The sequence below is a fragment of the Lolium perenne genome, chromosome 2 (genome assembly GCF_019359855.2).
Source record: "Lolium perenne isolate Kyuss_39 chromosome 2, Kyuss_2.0, whole genome shotgun sequence".
Taxonomy (NCBI): Eukaryota; Viridiplantae; Streptophyta; class Magnoliopsida; order Poales; family Poaceae; genus Lolium; species Lolium perenne.
Window position 1 is genome coordinate 215465698 of NC_067245.2, and position 22781 is coordinate 215488478.

A 22781-nucleotide genomic window follows, 5' to 3' on the forward strand; every position below is an offset into this window, starting at 1 on the left:
CACAATTGAGTGGGATCGGGATGCTCTGGCACCCATATAATTTTGCAGGGACTAAATTACATTACGTAACTTAAGTTACATCAAGCTACATTTTCTGAAACTTACATGGACAAATGTACGTATTTTTGTTTTTTATACAGTCTATAAATAAGCATATTTAATTTTTAAATTTCATACACACACGTTCCTGCATCCATTAAACTACGTGCAAATATTTTTCAGAATTTAATGAAGTCAGAAAATTCAAGTTAAAAAACACATTAACTTTTCCTGCAAACCCACCTCCGCACATGTGTGGGTTTCTATTGGCTGCAATATGGAGTGACTTCGGTCCACAAAATTTCTCCTACTGCCCTTCTGACCTTACTCTCTTTTCAAGTTTATTCTTTTTCTTGGTTTTCTTTATTTAATTAGTGTCTTCTATTTTTCCATATTGTCCCTTTTCATTCTCCGATTCCCACTCCATTTGTTTTTATGTTGGCGTTAGTTGTGTTCATCAAATTTCTTGTTTTGTGTGAACACTAGTTTTAATATAGTGGTACTTATCAAAGGTGGAACAATGAATTGTGTTTTCTCATCAATAATATTTCCTCTGGCCCCATGGGAACTGTTTAGAGTTGCGAGAACATTAATTCTAATTGATACTAACAATTTACATGTATAATAGGATATATCTTTGAGATTATTTTTCCATACCGAAAATTTTATAGTGTTGTATCTTTGCTAAAAATAGTAGCACAACTCTGGCTCATCCTATTTGAAGTTCATGGCGTCGGTTAGCATGGTGACACCTGAAGCATTTTCTACATGGGCCGCATCTATAGCAGCCATTAACATGTCATTTTTTTCTTATAAATCTCGATAAATCGTATGCATAAATATGTATTTTTAACATAAAGATATTTAGAGGAGATTGTATGGTTAAAAAACAATTGTCCACAAGATATAAAAAATATTTGTGTCAGAACAAAGTTTGTACACATGTGATTATTTCCTATAGTAAAACATAACTGTTCACGAGGTTACAAAATGTTCACATATACACACATGAAATGTTCATATTTTTTTATATCAGGGTTGGCCAGATTTTTCCATTGCCCACGGTATGCGGGTTAGCTACTTCGTGACATTCCAGAAGCTCAGTCCGACCGTGTACAGAGTGGTCATCTTCAACTACCCGTGCCTTGAGGTCATGACGAAGTGCCTTGACCATGAAGATGTCACCAGGAACTATGTTAGTATGTCATGCTTCGGACTTGTCGTCCTACTAGGTTAAGTATTTTGCTAATTAAGCTACTACCATACTATTATTGTTGTGATCGTGGGTGGTACCCTCACCACTTGTTGGTGACAACCAAACAGCAGCAATCTGCTTTTGGTTGCTCCATGGGCTGCAAGCCAGGCAACTGAAACCGATTTCTCCCCAGGGCCCAACAATTTCTTCACGAGCTATCAAACGATGTTGGGCCGCTGGGGAATCCTAGTTTGTGCTCGACGAGAACGCGAATGCGCAGACGCTCGCAAAGGAAACTATCGTGGGCCATGGCCCACTGACCCACCTCCATCTTCTTCTTCCTCCCACCTCCGTCTCCCTCTCTCTCCCGCCGAAGAATCCCCCCGCCGCCCCCGCCGGCCGTCACCGCGTGCCTCCGCCACCCGCGCCTGGAGCCGCTCCCCGGCGCCCCGCCCTGCTCGAGCCGCCGCCACCCCCGGCTTTCCTCTAACCAGGCTCCGGGCCGTGTCCACATTACCCTAAACCCCAAAACCTCCCCCGCCGCGGAGAAAATCCATGGCGGTGGACAAGCCCGGCGGCGGCGGCGGCGGGGCCTCTTCCTCCTCCTCCTCCTCGTCGGCCGCATCCACCGTGGACCGCTTCCTCAAGATCGTCCTCAGCTGGGACTACCTCCGCCTCGTCGCCGACTCCAAGGTACGCAGCAGCAGGAATCCTCCCACCCGCCGCACCAACCGTAGCGCCGGAAACCCTGAACCTTTTTTCTCCGGCTTGGTGGCAGGGTTCGGACCAGGCTAAGGGGCTCAAGTACGCGAAGAACAGCTACGCCTCGGTGGCCGAGTACCTAGGCGTCTTCGAACCCCTGCTCTTCGAGGAGGTCAAGGCGCAGATCGTCCAGGGCCGCAGCAGCGAGGAGGACGGTGGGCCTCTGGCTTTGCTCTAGCTGCCGCTTGTATGTGTTGCTCTATTACTATTGGTTTATTATTAAGCGATTTTTGGTTTGTGTTCTGTGTGGTGTGAGCAGAGGTTGGCCTGGACTGGCAGAGAGGGGTGGTGGATTCATGTACAGAGTCCGAGGGGTTCCACAAGCTGGCCATGGTGGTGCAAGATGGCTTCCGGGAGATTGTCTCAGAGAATGACCTCCTCCTCCTCTCCAAAGAGAAAGTAATGTAGCTGGAAGCTTTTAACATCCTGATCTTTCAAACACTCATTCTGTGACCAATGTACATATAGCAGATTAAAGTTCCTAGTATTGCTATCAATACTTTCAGATAATTTTGTAGGGGAAAAAATAAATAATCCATCAATCTACATAGAATAAGTTATGGACTCATGATTGCGTTTTATCACATTTACTATGCACCAGACATGGTTAGCCATATTGAGGATAAATGATGAGTTGAAATATGCCTGCATTTGCAGTTTGAGGAGGGAGTGACTCCCACTGCGTATGCCTTTGCTGTGGTGGAACAGCGGGGTGGTAAAGATAATATCTCTCTTAGAACATTTTTGGCGGGGGAAATTAAAAATCTGAATGTTACAAAGCCTGTGAAGTCTTCAAGGCTGCAGCGCGTTGCTTCCACCCTTTCAACACCACAAAGCTTGCTGTGGGTTTTAAAGGTGAGTTCTGTTGTTGTCAACTATTTCCTTAGTTTCCTGTTTCTCTCAGTTATTGAGGGCATGTAACCATTTATATGAGCTTGATATTTCCTTTTTGGTCAATCTTCCCAGATGTGCAGCTTGTCTACTATACTGCGAGAGTTCTCTGCGATGCACTCTATAGCTTCACTTCCTTTTAAGGATTTGATTCTTTCAGCTTCTGACACGAACAAAGATGGAGATGATCAAAATCGTGCTTGGAATGTCCCTGAGCCACTTATGGATTACCTGCAAACAAATCTTAATGGTTCACAGCTAGAAGCAGTTAATGTGAGCATACTTTGCACTAATATTTGATATTGTTGGCATATCTAGTTTTGAGGAAAATTGATGCGCCTAACATATTTGTATTGTCTCTTCCAGGCAGGTCTTTCGCGCAGATCCTTTGTTCTTATTCAGGTTAGTTTACTACTTTTACTGCTGTTGCTAACCTGCAGTGCATTCTAGTTTACCTTGCCAAGGAAAAATGTCAAGTATCGGAGCAATATTGGATGTATGCATGTTCTTGAGAATCTATAAGGAGATCACTGTAGAGTGTTACTGTTTCTTCGTAGGGCCCTCCAGGAACCGGAAAAACACAAACTATCCTTGGACTTCTCAGTGCTGTTCTTCATTCCGCTCCCGCAAGAGTGCAGACCAAGTAACAGTCTTCAATTTATTACTGTAATATTTAGTGAAATGCATAATAGTAGTAGTTATATTTGGAGACGAGAAAATATCCTGTTCTTTTTTATGAGAAATGAGATGCGATAAATTACAATGGAAACATATACACTGCAGTTTGCAAAAGCTTAGTCCTCTTTATCTTAATGTTTCTTCTGGATAAAAATGGGTGCATGTATCTCACATGCTTCTTGATCCTTTTGCAGAGGAGGGTTTGATGTTCAAAAGCATGGCCCAGAACTGGACATTGAGGGCAAGTATGTTAAATGTGTCTATCTCCTAGTTAGCTTCTGACATTTCTTTGATTTTGGAGCACTGAAGGAAGCATAAAATGCTGAGTGATGAGCATGTAGCAGTTACAAAATTAATGATATTGCCAGACAATGTTCTTAGTTGGTGCATCTGTTGCTATTTTTTTCTTGTACTTCTACATGGTGTGTGGTACTAACTAAATTACCCTCAGTTCATGTCACTCGCGTTATTCTTTGATGTGTCAAATCCGTAGGGTGTAACCAGGCTTTATTAGAGGGAGAAGGTTGCTCTGCTTTACATTTGCACTATTACTTGTCGACCATTAAGCATCTAGCTTCATGTGTTGTGTCGGATTTCTTATGTGCTTTTTGTTTGTGTTTTCTGTTGTGAAATTCTTCAAGTTTCTACTGTAAGTATTTGTTGGCACTTAGCACCATCTTACTGCAGACTTTACATAATAGGAATGCAAACTGGATGAAAGCATCTCCTTGGCTAATTGGTGCAAATCCTCGAGATTTGATTATGCCTGTCGATGGTGATGATGGTTTTTATCCTACTGGGAATGACCTGGTACTCTTCCATACTCGGCACTAAATTATATTTTGCCATTATGCCTGGATGTCGATGGTTTATTTATTACATGGTTAAACATTTCTGGACAGAAACCTGAAGTCATAAGTTCCAATCGCAAATATCGAGCCCATGTGTTGGTCTGTGCTCCATCCAACTCGGCACTTGACGAGATTGTATCCCGTGTTCTTCTAACAGGTTAAAGGGTTTTTTGGCTCTATATCATCTAATGCTGGAAAAAAGTTTTTAAATAATAATTTTGTAAGCTCATGCTTATGCCTTTCATCATGAGCAAATTAAGCAATAAAGTTATTGTATGTTTTCAGGAATACGTGATGAAAACAACAGCACTTACAATCCCAAGATTGTGCGTATTGGACTAAAGGCGCATCATTCTGTCAAAGCAGTTTCCATGGATTACCTTGTATGTGATTTTAGTTGCTAAGCACTCTGTCTAACTCGTGTCAGTTACATTGAGTTCCAATATTTTCAGATACAACAAAAACTTTCTGGTGTGGATCGCTCAGCAGATGGCGGGCGGCGAGGAGCTGGTGAATATGATCGAATTAGAGCTTCAGTTCTTGACGAAGCAGCTATTGTATGCATATCTGTTGTTATCAATATTCATTATGTTTTAAAATGCTATTCTCATTGCCAAGGAAAATTCGCAGGTATTTTCTACCCTGAGTTTCAGTGGATCAGCCATTTTCAGCAGGATGACTCGTGCTTTTGATGTTGTTATAATTGATGAAGCCGCACAAGCTGTGAGTACATATTTTTTCTATACTGTTTTATCTAATGGAGCATTAACATAATCACAGTTTGATGAATGTCATTCTTTATGCTTATGTTCGGGAAATATTTGTGAATTTGACATATCTACTTCATTTTCAGGTAGAACCAGCGACTCTTGTACCCCTGGTTCATGGATGCAGACAAGTTTTTCTTGTATGCCATCTACATCCTCAGATGATTTACACATCTCTTTTATTCAGTCATTTACCTTTTCCTTCTCAATATGCTGTAGTTTATCACTTTACTACTGTGTAATCAATTTATTGGACAGCAGGGTCATAGACATGATGGCATTCCCACTCTCCTTGTAAATTAATGTTAGAATCATTTCACTAGCTTAGGTTCTGTAGAGATTTGTTTTCATTTCTTTGTGTACGTTTGTTTGCACACACGACCTACCTAGCTGCCTGCTCTTGACCATTTACTTCATATCTTGTGAATTTTTTTGCTATCTTGATACATGAAATGATTTGACCCTGTATCCTCACTATCACTTTGGTATTCCTATTAGGTTGGTGACCCAGTTCAGTTGCCCGCAACTGTAATATCAAAGACTGCTCAGAAGTTAGGGTAAGATGTCTCCTTGTTTTCTTTGAAGTAGTTCACAGGGTTAATGCATTGCAATGCTAATACAATGCTAATGTCCATTAGATATGCAACAAGTTTGTTCCAGAGATTTCAAGCTGCTGGTTTTCCTGTGCAAATGCTCAAAATTCAATATCGTATGCATCCAGAGGTAGTATTCCATTCCCAGTCCATCTGAGCAGGAAACTTGAATGGTTTTCTGATTTTGTTAATCCATTTCAATAATCAGATTAGCATATTCCCTTCAAAAGAATTCTATGAAGGTATCCTAGAAGATGGGGAGGGACTCAACAAAAAACGTCCGTGGCATTCCTACAGCTGCTTCGGACCATTTTGCTTCTTTGATATTGATGGGGTTGAATCCCAGCCATCTGGAAGTGGTTCATGGGTGAACGAAGATGAAGTGGAATTCATAACCCTCCTATATCACCAATTGGCCATGCACTATCCAGAGCTCAAATCTAGTTCTCAAGTAGCTCTTATATCACCATACAGGCATCAGGTGAAACTTTTGAAGGACCATTTTAAGTCAACCTTTGGTGACCAATCAAAGGAAGTTATAGATGTAAACACGGTTGATGGATTCCAGGTAACTAGTTTATTATCATGCATTTGCAGAAAATTCTAGCAAGTAGCAGTGCTTATAATATTTGCATCTTGCTGCTCACGCGCAGGGCCGTGAAAAGGAAGTTGTCATTTTTTCATGTGTAAGATGCAATAAGGAGCAAAAGATTGGGTTCGTTAACGATTTTCGACGAATGAATGTTGCCATCACCAGAGCTAGGTCTGCTGTACTAGTAAGTGCTGTTTATGCAAACATATTTTTTTTCGTCCTGAGCCCCTTGCCCACTTCCGTTGCACATAATTTTTTTCATGATCCACATTGCATGCATACTAGTAGAAATAATAAATTTTCAGTTACATTGCGCACACAAGCCGAACATGTTCGTTCATGGATATTCCTGCAATTTTTGTTATTCCGTGCGAGAGTATGGAGGTTATAGTGCAGGAGTCGCATGAGTTCCTTTTTTTTGAGATCATCAGGCTGTGCAATGTAACTCGAGTTCATTGTTTCAACCTATTGTACATTTCCCTGGGAGTTAGCTTATTGGTTTATATTATTAGTCTTTGTTGTCTTGTAAAACCAAAATAACAGATTATCGTAATGCAGGTAATAGGTTCTGCTTCAACATTGCAGAAAGATGAACACTGGAACAACCTTGTTGAGAGTGCCAAAGAGCGAAACCACTATTTCAAGGTGAGATGACTACTATCTTCATTTAAAGCTCAGAAAACAACATTTGCCGAATCTAATTATGACCACCTTGCAGGTTTCAAAGCCATTCACCACGTTCTTTGCTGAGGACAATTTCAAAACCATGAAGGTGGAAAAACCTCCTCCTCCAGACATGAGGATATCGCAGGCAATAGATGCAATTCATGAAGTTGTTGAGAGGCAAGAGGTCATGGATGTTGATGATGCTGGTGACCAAGCAGATGGGGAGGATTACGATGCCATGGAGGCTGATGATGGAGGTGGTGATGATTAATTGTTGGCTATAATGTAATGTTGGTCCGTGTGGAGAAATTTCATTAGAGGCCTGGTACATAGAAGAGCAAAGTTTTGTAAGTGGATATGCAGGTTGGGGGCCCTTCTTTCTAGGGCCTTCAGTTAGAAATTATGCTAGTTAAATTTTAGGAAAGAGGTTATTGCATGCTTGTCTGACTTCATATTTGGAGCCAACTAATTATCTAGACAAACTCAATGGATTATTGAAAAAAAATTAAGTGCAGAATTGCTGCACTGGCTTAGTACTATTTGTTGTGTTATGTGTTGGGAGTGTGGCGAATAATGCCAGTCCCTGTTTACTTTTCCTGGCCGAAGGCACACCCGAGGACCTTCACGTTGAGGCATGCATTGCAGCTTCTGCTGCATTATTGCAAGGATCGTCGCATTGAAGCTTTCTTACAAAAGACCTTTCCTGTGAGCTATAAAAGGCAGCGGAAGAGATCAACAAACCTCCGCTGCTCCTAGCTAGGCAAAAAGTAACGGAGTGAGAATGAAGTGGCTTAATTTGCTCACGCGTGTTTGTTGTGTCTGTTGAATTGTGGGATTGGGAGACATCTGGACAAGAGGTAGCTCTAGAGATCATCCACAGGGAGACGGTGCTATGCTACAATGTGGTAACTCTGATGCATGCTTACGACTCAGATGTTCAATTAGGCATGCCGCTGTGAACTATGCTGCTAATATTTTCTGCCCGCTGGATGCACTAGATGCAGCAAGTTGTCCTAATTGAACTTAGTGACGCCACTTCCTTTCTTTTCCTTCATCTTCTGCTGTAAGAACTTGTCATTCCCGTGGATTAATTATTAAAGAAGGTGGCTAGTTCGGTTTGAACAACGTAGTATGATGAAAAACCATTTAATTAGCACTCCAGATATCCGTTTTCATATACTTTATGGTTTACGAACACAAAGAGGATCATCGTCTTACATTATCCTTTTTGTCATAACCAAAGCTTCCAAAGAAGTACCTTAGGTTCACACATGTTATGGCAAGATCAAGTTGCATCAAGTTGCATGAATACGTCAGATATGTCAGATGGCTTTGATCTAAGGCTGCGGTTAATGTGGTAAAGGTAGTAGGAGCTGGGACCTGGGAAGGCCATGAAATATATCAGTCTATAAAGACATCAACACATGCACTAAGGGTTATAGCAAGTCCAATAAATAGACAAGTGGGCATACTGGCATATAAGCAACCAGAAACTACCTTAGGATTGGAAGGCATAGGGAATTTAGTCTATGTGTGTTAGCAACACAGATCAGCGGGGCATCAAGGAGATTGCTTCTGAATAGCTAGCTAGCAAAACCAACTCCTAATTAACACACAATAGAAGCATCATAATCTAGCAAATTATGCTCGGAATCTTACTACCTAAGAAGTGGCTGACTTAATTTGTCAGAAAAGTGCGTAGGGGATCTTTCTTGAGATTGTAGGCTATCATATTGACTGGTTGATCAAACTCTAAGAGATTCGTCGTGCCTTGTAAGTTTCATACTCCTACGCACTTTCTTGAGTATGTGCTAATATGTTCCAACCGACCAATACTCTGATGGTAGTTAGCAACTCTACACCTAGAGCTGCAAGACGTCACATTAATTGTTGGCTAAACATGTGGTACTGATCATTTTCTTGGTTCCAAAAATTGTTTATCGATGTTTATCTCATATTCTCATGTAGCGTTGAACATGTTTTTCCCACTTCAAATTCCCCACCGGAAAATTGATAATATATATGCTTCATCATCATCACTCAATTGAATATATGTCTAATAATACCTCTCGAGTCGAAATTTGGCTCTTTTCTTCTGTGTGTGCATGTGTCCGTGCGCTTGAGCTGGAGAATACTTAATTAGGTTCATGTCAGTTTGTACCACAATCCAGCCCCCCGCTAAAGTGATCTATTTCTTGTAACAACGGACCAAACACCACCAAAACAGCACTAGAAATCCATCATCTTCAAAAGTGACAGCTCCAAGAAGGGAACATTGCACAAGCGTTGTCACCGCGCTGATCATAGACCATAAGTTTTCACCCATGAGAAAGTTCGCGCTCACAAAACAATGACTTCAACAAGGTTATTGCCAGGCACAACCAATTAAGACAAGACATTGGATTTTCACCCTGCAAGTTTAGACTCTGAATCTGTCCTATGTTGTCGTACCCATATTTCGATGCCGCTGCTCCAAGTTAGGGATAACCAAGCTAGAACCTCACCGCCAGCAGGACTAGAACCACCATTACTAGTCCCCAGATCTCGGCTTTCATGTTATTCTCTGCGACTGACTTCACCATGTAATTAAAGACATGTCTCATGATGGCAACATACCGCAAATCTTCGCATTGCTCCCTCTGAAACCAAACGGTCAGAAAAAGCACAATTGTGGGCGATCGAATCCCATTCGATCCGGTAATCTCTCCCGGCATATCGTCCATTGGGGTTCGCCGACGCAGCCTTCCGGAACTCAACACTTCGGCCAAATCAATGGAGACGAGCATCAATCAGTCTTCGTCTTGGCATTAGAGGGATGCTAGGACCAACCCCTTTATTCGGAGCCAGACCGGCAACCCCCACACTACCGGACTTCACCGGCCAACAGACCCACTAGAACTAGGCCAGTAGATCAAGGGCAACCCAGGCCACCACGACTGCGAGCACGTCTAAGAAGCATCACTGCGATAGTGAGTCAGGGAGTGTGCGAGCATCAGGCAACGTAGAAATGAGTATCCGAGCCCAACTTGAGCAGTGCATGACGGCCTCAGCGGTTGAACGGTCCGTCGAAAAGAAACAACCGAGGCCCCTTGACCCAAATCGGGCCCATATGGGCCGCCGCCAGCCCCGTCGTCGCTGCTCTACCTTTGCGCCGCCACCAATCCGTCCCTTCACCATGAGGATGTCGTGCCGCCCTGCCATGAACTACCGCCTCACTAGCACCATGCGTGACCATTCGAAACCAGCTCCACACATGTAGAGGAGGGATTGGAGTGCGCCTTCCTTGCCCCATCCGCCTTCGAAGACTAGGTGCCGCACATCACCATCACCGGTGGCGGGGGCCTGGGGGTGCACGATGTGGAGTATCTTTTGGCTAGGGTTAGGGACGCCCCCAGAGTCGCGCGCGCGAGCAACCGGAGAGGCAGTTTTTGTGGTGACCCTGCATACCACTGCATGTTGTAGTATGCCAGTCGTTGATATAACATTCACGAAGTACCATTCCGCAAATATTACATCCCTCAGAGTAGTACAACAGAACATAGCAGGTCCATAACTCATTCACATATTATTACAATTAACATACACATGTCGTCTCGGAGCTCCTCTTGGGTCCTAAGAGGAATACTCCTGGGTTCGAGGCGAACCCAACTTAGTTTACAATATAAGAGTCTCATTAAGTGATACATTTATTTCCTCGAGCAGCTAAGTATTAAGAGTTCGTGCTGCTCGGCTACAACTACTACTAGGTTCTTCTAGGCTTGATCTCCACCGGAAGCCTCCCCGGTTCAGTAGACTATGAGATAGTCTACGCCTTCTACACCTCCTGAGAGGTCTGGTTCCTCGTAGCCGATGATCCCGGCCCCTTCATTGTTGTCGTAGTCCTCCTCCAGACGATTCAGACAATCTAAGCATGGGATTTAAGAGTGGTATGAGTACGAGCGTACTCAACAAGTTCATTATAGATAAGAGGTGTTTAATGCACTAACTACGATATTAGACCAGAAAGTCTAATACTAATGCAAGTTTTGATAAACATTTCTTCAAGAGATTGCTTTTATTTCAAAGAGCTATGTCCGTCAGCCTTCACCGGTTTACTAGAACTTCATGGAGCTCCTTTCCGGTCGTTCGCGATTCCTCATCCCGAACGAGGGAGTGACAGTCACGCTTCTTTACACTCTGCAGAGGTGTGTTGCTTTACCCATAAGAGATCTTAACCTTGGTGCCAACCGGGCAGCTTTCCCGTCCACACTTCCTTTGGTGTGAGGCCCGGTATAAGGTCTAGCCAATCATGTTCCTCCGCTACCTCGAACACCCACCCTTTGTTGCATGCCCCGACCCTGGGTCCACGCCGGTCCCATTATTCCCGTAATTTCAGGGTGGACCCCGACCACGACGACAGTGCTGGGCTCTACCATACACTCCTACGCCGGTAGCTGCAACCCATCATAGACCGCATTACCGTGGGGAATTAGAATGGGATCCCCACCCTCCGGTTGTTCCGCAAGACACAATCGCTACAAAGAAGCAATGCTTTACCGTGGGGAATTAGAATGGGATCCCCACCCTCCGGTTGTTCCGCCGTACACAATCGCTACGGTAAGCGCATCCGTTGATGAACGAGAGGTGGAAACACTTTTGACTACTCCGTCCCACTCCGGATCTTATGGTTAACACGGGTATTACGGCACAAGAATCACTGGCGACATTTGTTGTTTAATCCTAGATGGATATAAACCCGTGCAATGGAACCTCCACCATATCAACACAATCCATGGTTCCATTGCCCACCACATAGTCATATTCATAGTTATGAAAGTAGTGATTTTGATTTTTGTGCAATAGTGATAACCATAATACTTTGCAAGTAATTTGATAAAAATACTCAAATGACATGAGCAAGTGATGAACTTGCCTGAACACTGCAAAGTTTTGCAGTTGGAAGGTGTGGACTGACCCTTGTCCTCTGTCTCTGAAAAATAGCATCATTGTCCGATAAGGGCAATGGTTAAAGAAGCAATTATGCATGATTCCAGTTTTAGGGTTTGTTCCCCCCTTCCGGTGTCGTTATATTTCATGTAAGAGGTTGATACTAAGAATAATTTGGGGATACTTGATTTAAAGTAAAATACAATCTTGAAATGTTGTCAAGGTGTTTTTAAAGTCCAATTGCATTGATGGACTTATTTTCATTACTGAAAATAATATGTGTGATTTAAATCATTATTTAAATCCTTAAAATAGGACTTATTCTTAATTGTCTTCAAAAATTCTCTTTGATATTTTATTTAAATAGAGAATTTTATGCTGATCCTTTTTCATATTTTTAAGTTATTTTTAAGAGCTTTTAATAATTTTCTATTGAATTTCAAAGTTTCATGTTTTTATTGAATTGTGAAAAGTCCTTTTTGCCCCTGGGCCCACCTGTCAGGGTGGCCCAGTGGGTTGGGCTAAACCAGCTCGGGTCCAACCGACCCGAGCGGTCGCTCACTCGCCCACCACCTCGCGCCGCCTCGACCTAACCCTAATCCCCAATCTCGCTCTGGCGACCTGCGTCGCCCGCATCGTCGCCGGCCGATTCCGGCGATCCCCGGCCGCCATGGCTCTCGCCATGGGGCGCATCTGCACCGCCACGCGACGGCGCACCAGATCCACGGCATCGATCTGGTTCTTAGCCGCCCCTTCGCTGATCCCCCTCTCGTTTGTCCGCACGGTGGTGCGGAGCTCACCGGCGCCTCAGGCGTGATGGCGCCGCCGGGCCTTCGCCGCCGTGGTGCGGAGCGCTGCGGCGCTAGTCGGGCCTGGCATGGCCTGGCCAGGTGCCGCCGTGCCTTCGGCGCGCGCCGCCGTGGCCGCCACGGCCACGCCTGCCGTCCGCTCGCTCCAGGTACATGCGCCGCCTCTCTATTACCCTCTGTGCTTGTTCTTCCTTCTCTTCTATGTGCTCTGGCCATGGCTTTCCTCCTTGTGGAGGTCTGCCATGCTGTTGCTGCTGCTCTGCTGCACTCAGCTCGCTGTGTGTGCGTATGTTGCTCTGCTGCTGCCTTGATGCTTATGCTGCTGTGCTGTTCATGCGGCTCTCTGCTCTAGCTAATGCTTGTGCTGCTAAGCCTATGCTCATATTCATGCGAGTTCTTCTTCTGTGCCGCCTCTATACTGCTCATGAGCAAGCTGTGATGCTCATGGCTTGCCATGTTGCTCCAGCTATTGTTGCTGTTACTGGATAACCATGTGTAGCCTTGGTTCTTGCCCCTGGCTTGATTGTTGTGATTAATCCTTGCATATTTGCAAGTGCCAGTGCCTCTGGGCTAGTTCATTGTGTTCAAATTCATGATTATGCTCAATTGAGCATTACTGTTGGCTTATCAGTGTGATTCAGTGATGAATTGATATGTGCTTTTCTTGTGTATTATGATCCATTGGTTCATCAAGCCTTTGATGTGCTTCTGGATACAATCATAAAGTCATTAATTCAGTTATCTAATTATTCAGTTATGACTTGGTTGGATTTCTTCAGTAGCTGGTTAATTCCTGTTGTGGTACTAGGCTATGGCAATCTGTAGCAAGAGCTAGCAAGCTCTGATGATCATCTGATTATCATTTGCTTGATAGTTGACTGCTGTGTTCCTTTCTGTGGCTCTCTGGGGCTCCCTCTGTGCTGTGTATGCATCACACAGGCTTGGCCTGATGTGTGTTATTGCTTGCTTAAGCATCAATTGATGCCTGCCATGATCCATTTGATCATTTGCAAGACCCTGGTGCATCAATTGCTTGTCTGTTTCATTTATCTGTTTATCCTTGCTTGATTAGATGGATAAATGATGTGAACTGTGATTCAGTGATGATCATTTCAATGAATTTGTTAGGGCTAGCTAGATTCCAACCACTGGTTGGGTACCCTAGCCCACTACTGAACCTTTCTGGTGATGATGTGGTGGTTCTAAGTGTTGGCTGTGGGTTGAGGTAGCCCTGGCAGCACTGTGATGCTGTCAAGGGTAGCTCCCCCTTTCTATGGCTTGCTGTGTATGGACAAATGCTTTCTGGCTGATCATGTTTGACTGCCAGAAGCCTTTTGATGTTGACAATACTGGTAGAAACTTGTATTTCTACCATTCTGATGGTGTAGCTAGACTGTTAGGTGCTTGGTGACTTGGAATGGCTAATTAGGATCAAATCCATGATGGATTTCTCTGGTTGTGTCACTGTGTGACACAACCAGTGTTCCCTTGGTTGTTTTCCTTCTAGCCTTTGCTTTATTTACTGGCACCAAATGGTTTTGCAACCAAGTGATGATACATCCAGGGTTTCCTACCCTTATTTGATTCTGTGATGCATGTGTATGCTTATTGATGAGCAAAGCATGTGTTTGCTCAGGTTCTTTTGTGTATACCTCACTCCAGCTCCTAGAAAATGAGTGTTGGTGTAGAGGATTGCTTCTGTGTTGTTCTTGTGGTTGATTTACTTGCCCTGCTCCTCCTGGTGAACTTGATGCCTCTTGGTTATGTGATGTGGTGATTATGGTATAGGTGAAACAGCTCTAGCTGTTCACCTGTTCTTGCTGTTCTTGGTGTGCTTACCCTTGTGGAGTTGCTGCCGATGAACAGCTAGGGTTTGGCTCAAAAAAGGGTTATATATGCCTCTCCCTTGCTCTCTCTGGTCGACAGCAGTGGTGATTTCAGTTGGTGACTCCTCCCAGTGCTGGTGTGCTGTTTAGCATGCACACATGCACTGTAAGCTGCCTGTGTGTGTGTGTGTGCCTGATGCTTTGCACTTGGATGTGTGAGGATCAGCTCGGCAGAGCTGAACCATATCCTCTCATTTCCATTATTCTTCTAACCTGCCAAGTGGCAATGCCACTTGGCATAATTCTTGTCTTGCTTTGTTGTGTGCAGGGAATCAAGAATATAATCAAGTGAAGATGAAGATCATCAGATCCAAGCATCTTATGAAACTAGACTTGTAATTTAGGATAGGTCACTGATTGTAATCTTCTTTTTCTTATTTGAGCAATTCTTGTAATGTGTTGTATTATTCATTTATTTCTCTTATGAATATTGTAATGACAATGTAAATTGTGTGATGATCAATAAAGCTCAAAGTTTTCCCTAATGAGCTTTACTTTATTTTAATTGCTCATTTTGTTTATTATTTATAATTTACTTAATGAATTTCCTCACAATTCATTATTTAGGGTAATAATTTAATGTTTGAATTTGAAATTCAAATTCAACTTTGGTTTGAATTCAATCATACAACTTAATTTAGAATTCAATCATGCAACTTAAGTTTGATGCAAACTCTCCCCTCTCTTCTCAAAACCCTAAACTAGTTAAGTGAGATGCAAGTTTGTCGCACTCTCGAAACCCTAACCCTGTAAGGTGTCGAGAGAGAAACTTGTCCCCCTTTGATGCAGTTTTTGTTTAAAAGCGCGAAATTTCCCCAAAATTTACCATGCAATGCACATCCCTTTCTAAAATCTACCCCTCGATCGTCTCTAAACCTGGGATATTACAGCCTTTCCCCCTTAAAGAAAACTTCGTCCCGAAGTTGTGGTTGTAATACCTGAACAGCTCGGGGTATGTTTTCCTCAGGTCTTCTTCTTTTTCCCAGGTGGCTTCCCTCTCGGGGTGATACTTCCATTGTATTTTGCAATACTTGATAGCTTTATTTCGGAGTTGTTTCCAGCTCTCCTCGAGAATCTTGGCTGGCTTCTCGATGTAAGTCAAATCTGGTTGTAACTCAAGCTCATCATGTGATACTGGTTCATCTGGGGTCTTTAAGCATTTCCGGAGTTGTGACACATGGAATACATTGTGAACTTGAGCTAGCCTTCCCGGTAGATCTAATTCAAAGGCTAAACCTCGGTTCTGACTCAGTATCTTGAAAGGTCCTATGTATCTAGGGCTGAGTTTTCCTTTTACTCCAAACCTCTGGAGTCCTTTCATCAGGCTTACCTTAAGATAAACCATGTCTCCAACTCGTGGCCCCCATGTCCTCCTCTTCTGATCGGCATAACTCTTTTGCCGACTTTGGGCTATCTTGAGCCTGTCTCTGATAATGTCAATGATTTGTTGTTTTTCCTTGACATAATCAGGGTTGAACTCTTTGCTTGCTCCGGCTTCATACCAACATATCGGTGATCTACACTTCCTTCCATACAGAGCTTCAAATGGTGCCATCTTGATGCTGCTTTGATAACTATTGTTATATGAAAACTCTGCTAGTGGTAAGTGTTCTTCCCATGATCCTCCGAAGTCTAGGGCACAAGCCCTAAGCATATCCTCTAGGATCTGGTTAGTTCTCTCGGTTTGTCCACCTGTCTGGGGATGGTAAGCGGTACTATAGTCCAACTTGGATCCTAAAGCTTCGTGTAGTTGCTTCTAGAATGCTGATGTGAACACGGATCCTCGATCCGACACGATCTTCTTAGGCACTCCATGCTTACTCACGATCTCTTTGATGTAAAGATTGATGAGTTTCTCTCCTTTATCCTGCTGGTTTACCGCTAAAAAGTGTGCACTTTTCGTCAACCGGTCCACGATTACCCATATCATGTCCTTCTTTTTATTAGTCATGGGTAGTCCGGTGATGAAATCCATCCCTATTTCCTCCCATTTCCACTCTGGAATAGGTAAAGGTTGCAACTTCCCTGCCGGACTCTGGTGTTCAGCCTTCACTCGCTGGCAGGTATGGCATTCCGCCACATATTGTGCTATCTCCCTCTTCATGTTATTCCACCAGAATAGTTCCTTTAGGTCCATGTACATCTTTGTACTTCCCGGATGTATTGAATATGGTGTTTGATGAGCTTCCCGGAGTATTACTTCCTTAATTTCAGCAATATCCGGGACGCAAATTCTCTTCTGGAACCATAATGATCCAGATTCTCCGCGATGAAATTCTGATGGTCTTCCTTCATTTATTCTTCTCATCTCCTCAACGATGAATGGATCGTCCAGCTGACCCATCATTATCTCATTCTTCAGGTTGACATTCAACTCATCGGCTACTTGCAACGCCGATAATCCTTCATGGGCTTCCTTCTCCCAAAGTTGTATTTGGGCTTGACTTATTTCCTTCCTCAACTCCGGTGATATTTCTTGTTCTACTCCTCCGGTGCTCTTCCTACTCAGGGCATCTGCTACAACATTAGCCTTCCCTGGTGTGTAATTGATGGTCAGGTCATAATCCTTGATCAATTCTAGCCATCTTTTCTGCCTCATGTTGAGTTCCTTCTGAGTGAAGAAATATTTGAGGCTTTTATGGTCTGTATAGAGTTCACACTTAGCTCCATAGAGAAAATGTCTCCATGTTTTGAGTGCAAATACGACAGCTGCTAATTCCAAGTCATCTGTTGGATAATTCACTTCATGAGGTCTGAGTTGCCTCGATCCATAAGATATCACTTTCCGATCTTGCATGAGTACGCAACCCAATCCGTGTTTGGATGCGTCACAGTACACGGTGTAATCCTTGCCAACTTCCGGAACCGCTAACACCGGTGCTGTGGTGAGTTTCTCCTTCAGGGTTTGGAAACTCTTTTCACACTCCTCTGACCACACGAATGGTGTGTTTTTCCTTAACAGCTTTGTCATAGGTCCTGCTATCTTAGAGAATCCTTCAATGAATCTCCGATAATATCCTGCCATTCCTAGGAATCCTCGGATTTCCTTGACAGTCTTGGGTGCTTCCCATTCTAGAACTGCTGCTACCTTACTCGGGTTAACAGCTATTCCCTCTTTACTAATAACATGACCAAGAAATTCCACTTGATCTAGCCAAAATTCACATTTGCTAAATTTGGCGTAAAGTTGATGTTCCCTTAGTGTTTGCAACACTAACCTCAAATGTTCAGCATGTTCGGCCTTGTTCTTAGAATATATCAAGATATCATCGATAAATACGATGACAAACTTGTCTAGATATGGCATGAATATCTTATTCATGAGATTCATGAATATTGCTGGAGCATTGGTCAATCCAAAAGGTACTACAAGGTATTCATGATGTCCATACCTTGAGACAAAGGCAGTTTTCGGAACGTCTTCCTTCTTGATCTTTATCTGGTGATAACCGGATCTTAGATCAATCTTGGAAAAGACTCCTGCGCCTCTTACTTGATCAAATAGATCTTGTATTCTTGGAAGTGGATACTTGTTCTTGATTGTGACGTTGTTCAAGTTCCTGTAGTCTCCGCACATCCTTCTTCCTCCATCTCTTTTATCCACGAAGATCACAGGTGATCCCCATGGTGAAACACTTTCTTGAATGAATCCCTTTTGTTCCAGGTCATCCAGTTGTTCCTTAAGTTCTTTCAACTCCTTAGGCCCCATCTTATATGGTGCTTTGGCAATCGGAGCTGTTCCTGGGATTAGGTCGATAGTGAATTCTATCTCCCTATCTGGTGGCATACCAGGTAATTCCGCAGGAAACACATCCTGGAATTCATTTACTACAGGTATATCTTCTAACTTCACCTCCTTCATGCTGTTCAGCTGTAGCTCAGCTTCAATCTGTGTATGTTTGTCGCCTTGGTAGATCATTCTACTTCCATCGGGGCTTTTCAAAGACACCGTCTTGTTTACACAGTCGATCAATGCTCCATTAGCTTCTAACCAGTTCATACCAAGAATGACATCAATGTCCTTCATCGGTAAAATGAACAGGTCCGCGTCAAACGCGCACTTATTGATCATAATGACTTGTTTTTGTTTGGCATGGGTTACTACTATCGTTCCCCCCCGCAGAAAGTATGGTTATGGGTGTATCTAACTTAGTGCAACTAATCCCATGTTTGATGATGAATTGTTGAGAAATGAATGATGTAGTTGCACCAGTATCAAAAAGTACTTTGCCAGGATGAGTGAGTATCTGAAGCGTACCTATCACCGCCTGGTCGGAATTGACCACCTCCTCCAGACTGGTACAGTTCAGCTTGCCGAAGGGCTTCTTATTCTTCCAGTTCCCTCCAGTGTTTCCTCCTCGATTTCCTCCTCCTCCTGACTGACCTCCTCCACTATTTTTCTTGGGGCAGTCCTTCAGCATGTGCCCCTCCTGGCGACAACCAAAGCATATAATCTTTGGCTTCTTACAGTCCTTGGCAAAATGCCCTGTGAATCCACAGCTTCTGCAAACTATTTGATTTGCAGTCTGGAATGCTTGGTTCTTCCTACTACCGTAGTAGTTGCTGTTGTTGTTGTTGTTGTATCTGGGCTTGAAACTCAAGCTGGTATTAGGCTTGTTACTAACAAACCTCTTAGGCTCAAACTTGGCCTTTTTCCTCTTCTCTTCCTGCAGTTGTTTAAAATCATCTTCCAGAGTGATGGCAGCATCCACCAACTCTTGAAACTCCGTCGCTCTCATCATACGGAGCTGTACCTTGAACTGGGGACTTAACCCCCTCAGAAATCTCTTTTTCTTCTTGTCCTCGGTGTTGACTTCTTCAATAGCATACCGGGACAGTTTAGAAAATTCCCTGACATAAGTCAGGATTGCCTTGTCCTTCTGCTCGAGACTTTCAAACTCTCGACGCTTCAGTTCCACAATACTTTCAGGGACATTGGATTCCCTGAACTTCCTCGTGAATTCCTCCCAGGTAAATACCTTTCCAGCCGGATAAACGGCTACAATATTATCCCACCATGATGCGGCAGGTCCACACAGCAGATGGGTAGCGTAACGAACCTTCTCTTGGTCGTTACAACCAACGGTGTTGAGCTTTCGCTCAGTATCCATCAGCCAATCTTCCGCGTCCATTGGCTCGGGCGCGTATGCGAAAGATATAGGCTTAGTGTTTTGGAAGTCTGCTAAGGTGACTCCCGGGTTCTCAGGTCTCTCCACCCTGTTCTGCTGCAGCAATTCTTGAAAGAATTTGTTCTGCTGCTCCAGTGTTACACGCTGTCTCTCTTCTACCAGCTGCATGTACTGGATGAAATTTTGCTGCGTCATGGGTGGTGGTGGTGGTGGAAACTGATCTCTGGCTGCACCCTCAGCCTCTTCCTTTTGTTTTGCTTCGCGCTCCATGCGCTGCGCTTCGGTCTCCTCTCCTAGCGTTCCCGACATAACCCCCTAGTTCTGCAACACAAGATGATACTCATAATTACTCCATGCGCAAGTTTTCTGAGCTCAACTTTGTGCACAGAACTAGTCACGCAATGGAAATCAAGAAGCAAATCCAAATCATACAAAACATATATCCTGTATATACATACTTAAGTGGTCTTATTACAATACTCAAGTCGATGTGAGTATGCAAACTCACTTATTAAAGTATATGTACAAATTTATACAAATATTACAAACTATAATACACGTGGTACTTGTGTATTATAGCCTCGCCTCCCTTGGTGGACTCTAGTCGATCTTCACTCCCGGTACATTCCAGGCTTCCATCCGGTCGAACGTGTCGTCCTCCTGATAGACCCCGGAACATAAGGTCTCCCCGTTGGCTTGTAATCCGAATCCGATGATGATCCTAGGGAGAAATCAGTGTTCACAAACTGACCGTTGAGTGCATCATAGTCCACCCATCGGGTGTACTCCCCTGTAGCTCCACCATATGTGTTACCAAAACTCATACCCGACTCAACCTGTGTCGGATACCCTCCATCAACTCCTTCATTACTGGGATAACTCTGGTTCTGGGTTGTTGCATCATCATTCATATCCCCATCATAATACACAGAAGTACTATGGGTTCCAGTATCAGATCCCCAACGCCAACCCGTGGAATTCTCGATAGGAGTCTCGGAACGCTGGTTGTTTCCGGACTCCTCTCCGCCCTCGTATCCCCCATAGGAACTACCCAGATAGTTCCCAGGTGTAACAGGTGTAGGTTCACGCTCAAGTGGATCAATACTGATGTAGTCACCAGCTGAGTAAACTGGTGTGTGCACCACATTCTCCATAGGTTCTTTTCCCCTACTCTCCTCCTTGGGTTCAGTAAATTCCTCAAGCATCGTATCAATTGCTCCTATCAGATGATGGTTCAACTGAAAGAGTAATGATATGAAGTTGCGGCTATTATCCATATATTTTGCCGCTGCTATGGGTTTGCGTTTGGCATATTTGTAGTGGTTGAGCATGGGATCTTCTTCCTCCTGATTATGAGGAATATGGGAGAACTCGGAATCCATAAGCTCTTTTGTCTTATGTTCCCGTATGTCGGTTATGGCTCTCATAACAGCTATATGGTAGGCTGTGTTGGTTGTCCTAGCTTCCCCAGCTGGCATGACTACGCTCATTCCCAAAGATTCGGGAAGTCGCAGTCCTACCCTGCACTTGGCCAATACCGGACCATCATAGAACATGTATTTCTTTACTGTAATCTGGGGATCGCACCCAAATTCCAGTAACATGGCTCGTAAGATGTCTGCAAGTCCTCCTTGGTATTCACTCAGTGTGGAATCCATAACTTTCACGTTTCTTCCCGGTCGTGAACTTGCCATGTTGGCTGTAGAAATAGAAAGATTATAAGATTAGTAATAATGCATCATAATAGAGATAATAAAGAATTATCGCACTAAAAGATATGATTGTTGTATTCTCAATTGAATATACACCATATTTTTAGAGAATTCTTTACTAGTCCTATTTGACTCCTAACGTTTGGTCCCATTTACTAGGTTCCAACCTAAGGTCAAAGCTTTTGCTCTGATACCAACTGTGGTGACCCTGCATACCACTGCATGTTGTAGTATGCCAGTCGTTGATATAACATTCACGAAGTACCATTCCGCAAATATTACATCCCTCAGAGTAGTACAACAGAACATAGCAGGTCCATAACTCATTCACATATTATTACAATTAACATACACATGTCGTCTCGGAGCTCCTCTTGGGTCCTAAGAGGAATACTCCTGGGTTCGAGGCGAACCCAACTTAGTTTACAATATAAGAGTCTCATTAAGTGATACATTTATTTCCTCGAGCAGCTAAGTATTAAGAGTTCGTGCTGCTCGGCTACAACTACTACTAGGTTCTTCTAGGCTTGATCTCCACCGGAAGCCTCCCCGGTTCCGTAGACTATGAGATAGTCTACGCCTTCTACACCTCCTGAGAGGTCTGGTTCCTCGTAGCCGATGATCTCGGCTCCTTCATTGTTGTCGTAGTCCTCCTCCAGACGATTCAGACAATCTAAGCATGGGATTTAAGAGTGGTATGAGTACGAGCGTACTCAACAAGTTCATTATAGATAAGAGGTGTTTAATGCACTAACTACGATATTAGACCAGAAAGTCTAATACCAATGCAAGTTTTGATAAACATTTCTTCAAGAGATTGCTTTTATTTCAAAGAGCTATGTCCGTCAGCCTTCACCGGTTTACTAGAACTTCATGGAGCTCCTTTCCGGCCGCGTTCGCGATTCCTCATCCCGGAACGAGGGAGTGACAGTCACGATTCTTTACACTCTGCAGAGGTGTGTTGCTTTACCCATAAGAGATCTTAACCTTGGTGCCAACCGGGCAGCTTTCCCGTCCACACTTCCTTTGGTGTGAGGCCTGGTATAAGGTCTAGCCAATCATGTTCCTCCGCTACCTCGAACACCCACCCTTTGTTGCATGCCCCGACCCTGGGCCCACGCCGGTCCCATTATTCCCGTAATTTCAGGATGGACCCCGACCACGACGACAGTGCTGGGCTCTACCATACACTCCTACGCCGGTAGCTGCAACCCATCATAGACCGCATTACCGTGGGGAATTAGAATGGGATCCCCACCCTCCGGTTGTTCCGCAAGACACAACT

The 22781-nt window shown here is 43.8% G+C and overlaps 1 protein-coding gene across 1 annotated transcript; it reads left to right on the forward strand.

The window, feature by feature from the left end:
• The first annotated feature begins 1594 nt into the window (after positions 1 to 1594).
• LOC127334836 (probable helicase MAGATAMA 3) lies at positions 1595 to 7573 on the forward strand. The gene is made up of 20 exons (XM_051361380.2): positions 1595 to 1927; positions 2013 to 2151; positions 2256 to 2395; positions 2654 to 2851; positions 2963 to 3160; positions 3254 to 3289; positions 3445 to 3530; positions 3760 to 3810; positions 4267 to 4375; positions 4468 to 4573; positions 4702 to 4799; positions 4869 to 4973; positions 5047 to 5139; positions 5270 to 5323; positions 5682 to 5740; positions 5822 to 5906; positions 5985 to 6344; positions 6430 to 6552; positions 6927 to 7013; positions 7087 to 7573. The coding sequence occupies exons 1-20, from the start codon at positions 1790 to 1792 to the stop codon at positions 7303 to 7305; spliced, it is 2484 nt and encodes an 827-aa protein (XP_051217340.1). The 5' UTR covers positions 1595 to 1789; the 3' UTR covers positions 7306 to 7573.
• The last annotated feature ends 15208 nt before the right edge of the window (positions 7574 to 22781 follow it).